This window comes from Battus philenor, unplaced genomic scaffold (genome assembly GCF_028537555.1).
Source record: "Battus philenor isolate CCGP_79_NKW_IND1 unplaced genomic scaffold, ilBatPhil1.0.hap1 SCAF_20, whole genome shotgun sequence".
NCBI lineage: Eukaryota > Metazoa > Arthropoda > Insecta > Lepidoptera > Papilionidae > Battus > Battus philenor.
Window position 1 is genome coordinate 59,392 of NW_027181683.1, and position 13,121 is coordinate 72,512.

Consider the following 13,121-nt stretch of genomic DNA (forward strand, 5'->3'; position numbering starts at 1 on the left):
CCATCACATCCTGCAACCTACCGGCGCTCCCTGCTCTCGACTTGCTGCCGCCTGACCAGTCCTGGGAGATCGTGCAGCTGGCTACCACCACCATCAGGGGAGTACCGAGCTGCGGTGTAAAATTAGACCAGGCCTTCTGCCCACTACCCTTAATTATTCTTCTTTATAACGGCACACCACTACCCTTTATTAATTCAAAATAAATAAATAGATATATTCTTCTTATAACGGCACAACATGTTGCAATTTGTTAAATGAGCGATGGCACTGCTGCAAGGGGGCGTTGGCTATGCAATAAGCAGCAAAGGTACTGCCTGCTGTCGAGAAGCGACGTCGCAGCGCGGGGATTAATTATGGAGGCGGCACCGCCGAGCTGTCTGCGTCGCGACTCGGCGCTGCGTGTGTAAATGAAGCTGCCACCAGCACAGGCACCAGACCGTCATCCTGCCCACATCAGTGGGACTAACGTCATTTTGTGCATTGACTGTTGGACTGCTAGCTGATCAGCTAACCGGCACGTCGGTCTCTCGCGGTGCAGAGGCAGCTAAGCCGGTGACGCCCGCCTCTAACGTTGTAAATCTTTAATTACGAAATTATTAATTATTCCACGCCAACGTCGACTAATGACGTCTCCTTCCATACCATGATATTCTATCTAATGTTTTACAGTTCTAAACTAATATAGATATTAACAAACATTTATATCGCATTTGATTATATTGATTGATATTACATTTATTGTATTTCATTGTTCAATTGAAAATAATTGATTTTATTTTTAGTTATTATTTTCTCGTTTCTTCGGTATTTCCCTACAAAGTGTTTAACTGTTCTGTTTTATTTCATAAGAGGTTCGTATCTCCAACAGAGCCCTCTGCTTCTGTTGTTTCGTCGATATTGTTGTTAATCCGGTGCGTTTCCTTATCAAACAGCCGGACCCTGTCCTCTGTAGCCGCAGACTGCACTGTCTCAAGTAATTGACCTGTCGCATCGTAATAGAAAAAATTAAATAACTTCACACATTTCAAAGTGATCTTTTCGTACAGAGCTACTGGAAACGGGTATAAAAGCATTAAATTGTTTTTGGACGAATGAGCTACACCTCTTTAAATCGTATTAACTAATAACTAATAATTTGACATAGCAAAATTCAAGACAAAACAACTTGCAGTAAACGCAGCTTTTATATGCGAACACTCTGTGTGTGGCACTAATCGGTGTAACATAACTCCTGAAGATGCCCCGTGGAGGGGTGAAACACGTGTTGAGTGATTTGGCGGTGGCGGTTGTGTGATTCGCAATGTTTGCCGCATACGCATTTGTCAGCGGGCTGGCGGGCGATGAACTTTGTTGCACGACTGCCACTGCACGTGCGGACGTGGCTAAACTCTTACTTAGGATGGACTTCCGCGAGGTAACGCCTGATTCCATTAAATACTTACATATATTCTTAATGCAGTAATTTAAGCCATTCATTTCCAAGATCTATTATTATTTTTTATTCTATAATATTATTCAAAAATTCCTTACATCGCAGTAATCATCTTGTCTACTTTTTTCTGACCAAACTTAAAAAAAAAAATTTTAATAAATATATTGCTTGATAATTTAAAAATAATAATAAAACCTGTTGATGGGGCGATGGAACGAAGAAATGTTCCTGGGCTTAATGGGTTTCAGAATCCCTATCTGTCTAATTCTAACTTTAAATAAATTTTCTTTAAATAAAAAATTATTTTTAATTTCTTTACAGGATACACAGGCCTATCCGGAAAGACACTTGACAATTGGTGATGAGGGAGTCAAAGATGGAAACCACTAAGAGGATAAGCTGAGGTAGAAGGATTTTCAGGACTCTGTTGGAAATGCTAGCAAATCCTGGCGATTATTTGCTTTTCAACACTTTGATGATATCAGTGATCTCATCGGAAGTCAGGGAGGGGGGGGGTTTGGTCGAGATGCCGACTTAGCCTTATCCTCCTCTTCGACGACCCTCAGGTGATTAGGGTCCCCAGTTGAAAATGATGCGCTCTGCATTGACGTCCAACATGTCAATCAGGCGTTCAACCTTATTGTCGGCCTGAGCGAGCCGCTGCCTGCTTTAAGACTCGCTAATATTAATATTTGATATTGGGATTTAATTTCGAAAATAAGTTAAAATGACAATCAAAGTATACATCGCCGACACAACCCACAATAATAATACAATGTTGGAAACTAAGGTTTCCTTTCGCACTGGCCACTGTTCCGCGTTTTGATACTGCTCAGGTTAAACCTTCATCGTAGTAGACTTGAGCTACTATCATGAATATTTATTGATGAGTCACGAACAGTGTTTTTATTTATTTTTCCTGAGGTTTTATACACGGATATAAAAATTATAAAAACTAACAATTATTTCGTCAAAATGCAATAAAACTCACGTTACAGGTAACTAAAAAAACTAACGACAAAAAAAACAATTGTTCATCGCATAGGAGTAAACGTTTGTGTTCGTACAAAAGGTAAACAATATATTCACGCAGTTTACAAGTAAAGCGAATGTGAGCGTGGCCCGACCGGGGGCGCGGTGCCGCGGTGCCGCCCCGGGGCGCCGCCCGCCGCCGACTGGATTAACTTACTGCGGTATTGTTTGCGTCAAAGAGGCTTTAATTGAATTCCGAGCGACGCTGGGCGCGGGACGGCGCGACCACTTGAACTGCACGCTCTCTCGCCTCTGACTTCATCAAGTACTAATCGTTCAGAGACACGCAAGCTTGTTCTCACTACAAGTGTTGCCTTTCATACCGAGTCGCATTTTTTACAGGATTCAGTGGAACGTTGGATCCTCGATGGCAACCACGAGCCGTGGGTAGGCCACATACTGTCTACCTACCGGGGGAGTGAGGGGGGGACATGGTCACAGTAGCGGGAAATTGTTGGATACGGACAGCGCAGAACATCGTGGCCATCTTTGCGGGAGGCTTGTGCCTTGCCGTCAGTGTCTATTGGCTGAAAAGGTGATAATAATGCATTTGATCAAAATAAAAAAAGATCTCTTGGCAGTTATAAGCACTAATTTTGAAATTTATTTGAGGATGTGTTTTCATAATCTCCTTCTTCGTCCATTCTACACTTTTCTTGTGTTCTCCTATCTTGAACGTTTCCGTTGGATAGGCCTCAGTTTCTAATATCTGCTTGACGTCACTGCAGTTCCAGTCGACCACTGGACCAGGACAATGTTACGTATATTGACCATCTGTTCGGCAGGTCTTCATTGACTGTCAACCTCTGCACCTTCACCTCAACTACTCGGTGGCTATATATGCCCTTCTCCTTCTACATGTTCTATGTTCAAATGGATACTCGTAGCCAGCCAGCAATAAAATCGCTCGCTTGGAAACTGGTTAGTAATAGGACGATACGCGAATGTGTGTGTGTGCACGTGACCGCGCGGGTGTGCAGAGCCAATCGGATGTCGGTCAAGAGCTCTCGCGGAGCGGGCGCGGCTGCTCGCTGTATCGACTCAAAGCCTGCGCCGGTGTCCTCGTGGTTGGCGCGCTGCTGCACAGGCGCTTAATTCACGTTCAACTTGTGGAGATCGCGGGCTTATTCCTCGTGATATTTTTGTTGATTGTTGACAATACCGATATTAATAATATAATGATACGACGCGTCTTCACTCGAAACTGAAATAACTGTATTTAAGTAAAATAAAATAAAAGTAACGATTTCACAATTATCTGGTCGCGGGAAAGCCGCCACGACGCAAAGATTTGCTCCCGGCGGTTGTCAGCGACACATTTTTTTGCATCCGAAGGTCACTGTTTTAGAAAATTTTACATTTTCCGCGGATCGGAGGTGATGGTGCCAACTAAAGCCTTGTTTTTACTTATTGAAAACGTGTGTTTTCTCGGGAGTCTCGGCTCGGGTGGTTACACGGCATGACCGGATGTTACTGATCTGATCTAGATGCTTAACGTTCGTGTTTAAGAGCGCAGAAAAGCGGGTGCGACCCGGGCCAGATCGGTCTCCTTCGCCGGGCTGCAGTGAGTGTGTGCGTGGCGGCCGCAGTTCTGCTGCTTTGTGCGGGAACAAAGGGAATTGCGAGTGCACTCGAACTGCAGTGAATGCGCCGCGGTGCACCGGCTGCGGCCGGAACAATCGCACCGCGCACAAAGCGACGACCGCCCGGCACCGCTCCGCGACGATTAAATACGGATCCAAAGCGTTTTGCGCTCATTTGCGCGTCTCGACAGTTGGCGGCGGAGGCACGCTCGCCCTTGATAGCGGTCATTTATTCGGTCATAATGTAGCTTGCGAACTAACAATACAAGTCATCGCTGCGTGTGCGAGCGAGGCGCGGATTTTCCGTTGACAAACGCTTGCGAAAGGAAGTTGCGCGGGATCGCAGCTAATTAACAATTCGCTAGCGGTCTTGTCTGCTCACGGAAACGGTTACCTCGTGCATCCCAGTGGCGCGCGGGGAAGAACTCCTCAAGAAGGCTCCACGCAGATATACAAGTCAGATTGTTGACAATGATAACTTACGTACGCCATGAGAAAAATACCAAAAGACTACAATTTGAAAGAAACTGGAATAAATTCGTGAACTGAGATATTTCAACTCAAAACAAATCTACGAGAGTTCCAAATAAGTTCTGAACTAAGGAACAATCAATAACAAACAAATGGAACTGATGGCGTCAAATCGTCTCGTGTCGATGTACTTAAAACACTTCCACACCTTTTTAGTTAATAAGTTTCTAACACGAAAACATTTTTAAATCATGTAGCGTGCGCATTATAAAGTTCATGTCTTTGTGTTTATATTCTGCTCGCTTTATAAAAGTCTTTAAATAACTCTGTGTTGAAGTAGCGACTTCTTGAAGTAAATCATGTAAACATTTTCGGTGTGTCGACATCTAAAGATAATTAGAACGACATTGTTAGAAAAAATATTTTAAAATTTTTAAAAGTTTCGAAGTAGCATTTAATGCAATAGGGATAAACAAGCAGCCGCCTGCATAGCCTGCGACCGCGCGCGGGGGCCATCGAGTCCGAGTTGCTAACGACGAACTGTACGTCTAATTATTGTTCACTCACTGGAACCTACCGTACCTCTATGTGACTCATAGATCTTAATAATTTGTTTTAGAATTTTGTATTGTTTATTTGAGACACGTTAATCTTGTTCCCTTGTGCGACCGGAGGCCGTTGGTCCCGAAAGCTTTACGTACGACATAGTTAAGGTGTTGGGAATCCGTTAGATGCGCGCAGCGCTGGACCGGCCATCGCGGCGTTCTCTGGTACAAGCCATCGGTTAAAAAAAGAAACAGAAGAATCTTGTTCGCTTGCTTTTATAATCATTTCAAACTGTTTGTTTACATCCTGCTTGCCTAATTTTCCCACTTTACGCAACAATTCGGTGTGATTGAGAATATGAGAGTAAGCAAAATGTATTTAATCCTGTGGGTGATAGCGGGAAACCATTGCAGCGCCGCGGGGCGAGCACTTGGCACCCCCCGCCCCCCGCCGGGTCTAGAGCCCACGAAGCCTTTCTGCAATTGTAGACAATGATTTAATACAGCATTAGCCGCGAGTGATCGTACAGCAATGTGGGCCAATGGCACCAGCATCTGTTAATTCTTTCTACATCGCGCAATAAATACTGAATTAACTTCTCAACCTCACATGTTTTTACTATTTGGGAACAAACACACGCGATGGCTTTAAAGTAAAGAATGTTATTTATCACTAAATTCAGTAACGAATCATTTAAAATTAAATGAGATTGTTGCGTTTTTGGACTCCTTTAATAAGCCAGTTGTCCCTGTCGAGAGATCCTGCCTCTCGGTGAGAAAAATGAAGCTTCGCTGTGTAAATAATTTTTTGATGAAAAAGAGCTATTTTCTTTAGGAGAGGCTATTGCCGTCTCAATGTTTGCTTATTAAAGGCGCTGTCTCAGACAATACGTGACAGAATAGCGTTGATAACGGTCTAGAATTTTCTATCCAGACAACACCAGATTGCTTATAATAAGGATCTTCTTTTCTTTGTCGTGGGCCGCGCCAAACTATCACGTTTTTGGGTATCGCGTAGCTCTGCAACCGTCTATTTGACAAAGCAAACATTACCAGAATTAGTTAATTAAAGCAAACGGTGGGTCTGTGAAAAATATTTCAGAAGTGCGCCGGGAGATCCCGGTGCGATCACTGATCTACGAAAATTGGTTTCTAAATTTAAAATTTCTCCAGAAAATTCTGGAAGAAACGAAGTAATACAAATGAACGCTGACGTACAGCGCTCCCCCCACTCCCCCGCCCCCGCGGTGCTCACGGCACGTCACGTCTGTTCGGAAACAACTTTTCTATGATCGCGGACCGTAAGCCCTTCACTAATATTTTATTTTCATCGACACAAGGATTTTCAAATCTAGCGCCACCTTTTCTTTTGTGATATAAATAATATTCTTTCTATACCTGTTGACTAACGCGAATGTAAACACCTACTGTATATGTATTTGTGCGTATATATATATATATATATATATATATATATATATATATATAATATATTTTTTCTACAAAATACGAAAAGTATTACGAAATTGCAGTTTGTCTGTAACAAATATGTATACTGTAGACATTTAATAAAATAAAGGAATAATATTGTAACACATAGTATGCAATATTAGGTCAGCACAAGACTCATTAATAGTTATGTTAAATGCTCAAACATTTAATGCCTTGTTTATAACAAATTACTTACATCTCGTTAACAATTAACTGCACTTGAGAGGTTCGATCTTTTATATCTTAATTATTTATTGCCTTGTCATAATTAATTTCTTATTTACAGTGGGCGATACGTAACGTGGGAAACTTTCTCAGTCATGAATGACAAGTTACTTTAGTCAATTCTAAGTCATAAGTTGTAGTTTGTATTGTATATAATTTAAATGAAAATTTTCCAAATGACCCAGTCGCAGCGCTCGTCGGGCCGCACGTTTACTCACAGATACTTCTTGTTCTCGTAGACGTCGGAGAGGCCCAGCACGTGCGGGTGCTCTATCAGCTTCATGATCGCGATCTCCCTCTCCACCTGCAACAGACAGCGCGGTCAGACTGCGCCCGAGCTCGGCAGAGCTCCGCTGTCATAAGCGAAAAAAAAAGTTACTCTGTTTACCTCGCTCCATTTTATACATAGTTATACACAAGTCAAAGAAATAGTCTCTGTAGTGTAGTATAGTGTAGTGTATAAAAGTGTGACGTCAGCATTGCCGACATCACAGACGTAAATTTCGTTTCGAAAGATCCTATTTTCGAACGAAAGCGTAACAATGTCTTGGGAAATACGAATGCTCCGGCTGTTCGAGCAACAATTTTGTAATTGTGCCCAAAATTTTTTAATGTTCGTTGTACTGTATATGTATAAAGTATATTTATGTTCTGTTATAGAAACGACACCACATTAACAGCTACGAGTGCGGCTATAACATCAAGTAAGATGGTAAGCCAATAGATGGCGCTGTGCGTAACATCATGAAGATCCGGAATATAGGCTACTTTGATCATACACCACATTAACAATAATTATACAAAACTGTCTGTCCATTCGTTACAATAGTTTAACTTGTTCTCATAGTCTAAAGAAATTGTGCGAATGCTTATAATAAATGTAAGTAGAATATTTATATGTAAAATAATTTATTCTCGTAATAATAAAATTTAACCGCGTAAGTATTTTTATAAAATTAATTATGTAATTTGGAGTCAATGCTGTCGTTTTTATAGACCTTATTATAAATTCTTGCCGTCGGACCATTGTATTCTGTTGTGGTAAACGTGGATTTATTCATCGAGTGATTTGCTTACAATGCACTGATGTCAAGAGCTTCTACAAAAGTTCGCTTGTCTCGTGATCAATTGCTTTCATACACCGAATGTAACGAGGGGCCGCGTCGATAATGTCGGTCGGGTATTTCGTTGTGAGTCCCCGGTTATTTGCGTATCAGCTCTGCGACGGCTGCGCGGTGGATGCAGCTTGGCTATTGACCAACATTCAGAAATTTTAATTTGATGTGGAGCCCCGGCTACGCGCCTGGAAAGTAGCCAAGCGCAGCCGGAGCCTTCGAGCTTATAGCTCTCGAAGCTCTGTTGAGTTTTTAAGTTCGCGGTAAGATTGTTGAGACGATCAGTGGGTTAATTCAAAAGTTTAAATAATTCCGAAGATATCGCGATTGCTACAAGATTCGTTTTAACAAATGTTTGAGATCGAAGTGTCCGCGTTTATATAGAATAGAATGACAGAAGTAAAACTCTTCCACTTTGTACATTATTAAAATACGCCTTTAGAGAACTAAAGTAGAACACCCCCCCAATATATTTTTCCTTCTCTGTTTCTTGGGCGATGACATCAGCAAGTTAATTTAAAGGACCTAAACATTTTCTTTGTTGTTTTTCTTTAAATACGACTGACCTTCATGAGCACGGACTCGCTGAGCTTCTCGCGGTTGATGATCTTGATGGCCACCTTCTTCCCGGTCACGCAGTGCACCCCCAGCTTCACCAGCCCTGTAACATGTTTGGCGTTATTTGTTTGTTTATTTTAAATATTACTTACTGCAACATTTACAGTAGACAGAAAGAAAAGATTCAAACAGAATTAAATAAAGAAAAAAGATATTATTATCATCTCGATAGCCAATAGACGCCGGCTGCAAGATATATGCTTCTCCAAAGATCGGTACGTTGACCAGCCTCACGCAGCTCGCATCCAGCGACTTCCCGCGAGCTTCGTGACGTCATCGGACCGTGTAGTGGAACTCCTGGTCCACTCTTGGGCTACTCGTGAACCTTCCGACTCTGCGCTTGTCACTGCCATTTCGAAAGAAGACAAGACGACTAATTCTAAAGAAACAAACACACAAAATAACTAGCAGTGAAGAAAGTAGAGATAGATATCTAGAATACTCAAATAAATAGTTTCATGTAAGATGTAACAAATACGTTATACATATGCTATATACAAAGGATAATCAAGAAACTTTTGAAAGATTCTTTCGCGATGAACATTACAACTGAGCTAAGTTATAAAATAAGAATAATAGAATGTGTACGAATAAGAACAAATAAAAGTGTAATGTAGGTAACGTCGGAACAAAAAGATAAAACTTCACCTTTATTCTTTCATAAATATTTATGAAAACAAAACCTCTCGTCTATTTTCTAATTTGATTGTTAAATATATAAATATAACTTTGAAGTCTCGCTTCCTGCTCCTCCTGGTACATGGCCAGCTCCAGCTTGAGCAGCAATTCACGCGCAAAAAGTTAATGCTCACATACGTACTATGTGTTTACATTTTATTAACAAACAGAACAGAAGATCCCTGCACTCAGCTCTGCTCAAATAAACATCGACACAACCAGCTGCCGGGCGCGCGTGCAAGTGCCGGCTATATTATAATTACTTAAATAAAAGGAATAGTTCAAATTAAACTCAAAATATTATAAACAATATATTTAACTCGTCTCATATTTGTTCATTAACAATATGAGAATATTTAACATTAAATTCTGGAATGAGCTGAACTTTGCCGAGTTTACACTTTAATATTTCCTGCATCCAATAGATGTGCCAGTTTCAATTTTAACAGGTAGACATTGCTAAGTATAAACCTCGAGGATGGCGAATTTTTTTTCTTATTCCATTAATTAAATAAATAAAATGATCACTCGTTTTAATATTTTTATCACCGGACTACGTCAGGTCAACTAGTTTTGACAGCACGAAGTCTGACCTAAATCAGTCAACCGCTCGCTTTGTTATTCCTTGATAGTATTAAATGAACAACTCATGCCAGAGCCTGATGGAACGTGTCAAGAGAGAGGCGTCAGAGACGTCATGGTGTAACAAAGAGGCGTGTAAAAGGCAGTGCTAGCTAATTTCTTTGAAATAAATTGTTTTTAACTTGCAGAGACATTTTGTTCGATTAAAACCAGCGCGATGTCAAGACGAATCTGCAACGGTGTCGACCTATAAAGCGGATTGTTATTCCGGTTACGTGAGTATTTGTTACGTAAGGTAATAGAGACTTAATACAGAACTTTTTCACTGAAACAAATTGTTAAGATTCATTAGTAAAAACCGAAAAGCTAGAAAATGGTGACTGTATATCTCTATCGCTGTCAATGGTTATGTACGTTACACTTGTTTCAGAAATAATAACTAACTTAATTATAATATATTAAGAAATAGCATTTACAATATTAGTATAACTTTATATTAAAATTAATTATTGTTTATTATCTTTCTTTATAGACTTTTTACTATTAGAAATTATGTCTGTCACGTTCCAATAAAGTTTCATAATGATCAATTTGTCAACTAGTGAACTATAGATTCAACCTTTTAAGTCTTGTATTGTCTATTTGCAATCACCCTGTATTTGTGAACTAAAAGAAGAAACACGGCAATACTTTCATATTTTAAAGATGTAAAGAGAAATACTTTCAAAGTGCAACCAATATTATGAGCAGCTGCAAATATCGCGTGAGAGCAGCCGATGTCGACGCGAGTTTAAATATTGATTGCGAAAAGCTTAAAAGTGGATGCGGCGCGCGGAAGCTATTTTGTTGCGTACAAAAAGAAAGCTAATAATCATTTATAATTCTTAAATAATTGTTGAAATAAGAACTTGATGGTGTTTTTAATGTCATTTTGTTTTGCACTTTGGAATAAACATATATAGGTGTTGAGTTATTTTGCATTCAAACTGCACCGCAATATTTTCGTATTTCTTTAGATAACTCGCCAATGCGCCGCACTCCACCGGGAGATAACAACTTGAGATACCTTACTGTCGAAGATTAAATAAAGACGTCATCAAACATTATCGGATGGAGAAACACACGATCAGTTTGAAGGCTTCGTAAACCCCCGGTGTAAATTGCTTAACAGTTTAATGATTTTAATAGCGAGGCAACAATGATTGCTCAATGCGCGTGCTCGTGTAAATCTTTATGTTGTTTTATAAATACTCGTATAGCGAAACTAACACAGGTCCATTTTATCTGGATTAAGTTGACATAGATATTCAAATTGAAAACATTGATGGTGATATTTTTAATTTACACAATTTGTTGCTTTTTACGAGACACTGTGCCGCATGTTTGACGTTGTTCCGGGTCATGAATGGAGCTCGACATTTATGCGCTTTCGTGATTGAGGGACATTTCGTTTCAATTTTAATAGTTCTTTGGTCATTTAATACATTAATAATTAAACAATCATAAATATGTAAGTGAAGCTACATCCGACTCCGCTGGGCGGGCGGCGCCCTCCAGGGAAGTGGTTTACTTTGAAGGCTTGCCGCTGACTGGCCGCTGTCCCCGGTGACACTGCCCCTATATTCAAACAGCCGTTCGATAAATTTTATTTATGTACTAGCTGTACCCCGCAACCTCATCCGCGTGGATTTTAACAAAAAAATATTTAGGTTATTTCTTTCATCGTTTTTATTTTAATTATGTGAGCCGGGCGTGAGTTTCACAATTTTTACGTCACTTATTATTATTACCTATTATTATTCAATTGGAAATAATCATTACTAATAATTAAAACATTAAATTAATAAACAAAATGATGACTCTGAAATACGTTTTACTGACAATTTTTTTTTTCTTTTTGAAACGTCATTCAATTAGTAACTGTTTGGTAGACAGCTGCGCGTTGTTTTATTACACAATACACTTCCGTGTCATTTCTTTGAATTATTGTATTAGAGCAATGAGCAATTACGGTGCAAGAGATTTTCCGAGGTTCTTCTCAGATGGGACAAGTCGGGCACGGCCACAGCATTTTGGCGGATGTCGTTATTAGGGAGCTCAATACGATTGCAGTTTCTATCAAACTGCACTCCTCTGTCATTGTCCGCGTGATGTGCACAAGAGATTTCTTTTTTAAAAAAATCTTTTTATTCGCAGAGACATGCATTATCATTGTTCCTGCAAAGTTCGCACTAAACGTTAAAAAAAGAATTTTTTAAAGTGTTCAGATGTATTTTATATACTTTTATGTACATTGACTTCCGTCGTCGCATCCCCGCAGATGCAATACAAGCCTCGTGTAGAGCGAGCAGCCCGTGCGTAGCCCGGCACGCGGCGGAGGTCGGATATCTTTTTGAATTTTGATGCCAACTCTTGTCGGTTCCTCTTAATGTTTCGCAAGACGCTAGTCTGCCGGGAATTGAACCTTACACGCTTGTCAGGTCATCAAACATAGCTGCCGGCTTCACATACGACACGTGTGCACACTCGCAGTACGTTCTACGAGGCTCTTTAATAACACATTTAAGGATAAAAGACAATTGTTTATTTAATATTTTTCCAAATATTCGTATTGGATGACAATAAATACGTAAATGATAATAATGTTTGTGATTGTGATTAAGTTATATTAACCACAAAGTTTATTTGGAGGAATTGTAAACACCATCAGGAGTTGTTCACTATTTCCATCAATAGTTTTGTGCTGATACTTTCTTCGATAAGCTAGTGTACGAATCAGTAATCAACTTGCAGGTTGGTGTGGTAACGCTAGACTTGTTTTCATTTATTTATTCATGTCTTCATCGTCGATTCATCATTAATCAAATATTTGAATGGCTCGCGCGCCTAAGGATCCTAATTCCCCCGATAACGGCGCACTTTACGCTAAAGCTGCGAGAGTTTCAAAGGCTTCTCGATCTTAAAAGAGCTCGCAATAAAGACAGACAGGTTTTTTTTCTTTTATATCAGTCATACAATTAAAGTTCAGATAGTATAGCAATGAAATCTCGAGCTTTAAACCCGCTTAAAAAACTTTGATACATAGGATTACTGTATAACATATCATTTTTATTAAATTTATTACGCGATAACTCGTTAACATTACGCGGAGGTATGTCGTAGTTATCTACAAACGCGTTTTAACGAGACAGGAATAAATTTGACAGGGCCAAAGGGAAAGGTAAAATAAACTTATTAATGTTCTAATAGATCTGTCGAATATTAACCGTAATTAAAAAAACATGTTAGTATCTAATCGTACAAATAATGTCGTGCAGCGTGAGACTTCATAGTGATATCAAAATAAAAA

At 39.8% G+C, this 13,121-nt stretch overlaps 1 protein-coding gene across 1 annotated transcript in view; it reads right to left on the reverse strand.

The window, feature by feature from the left end:
* The window catches only part of sff (sugar-free frosting), a 36,505-nt gene that overhangs the window by 17,071 nt on the left and 6,313 nt on the right, over positions 1-13,121 (reverse strand). Inside the window, exons 2-3 of the mRNA XM_068766047.1 lie at positions 8,461-8,555; positions 6,998-7,083 (exon numbers count right to left, since the gene is read on the reverse strand). Coding sequence (XP_068622148.1) covers positions 6,998-7,083; positions 8,461-8,466 — 92 coding nt within the window. The 5' untranslated portion in view covers positions 8,467-8,555. The remainder of the gene's footprint in view (positions 1-6,997; positions 7,084-8,460; positions 8,556-13,121) is intronic.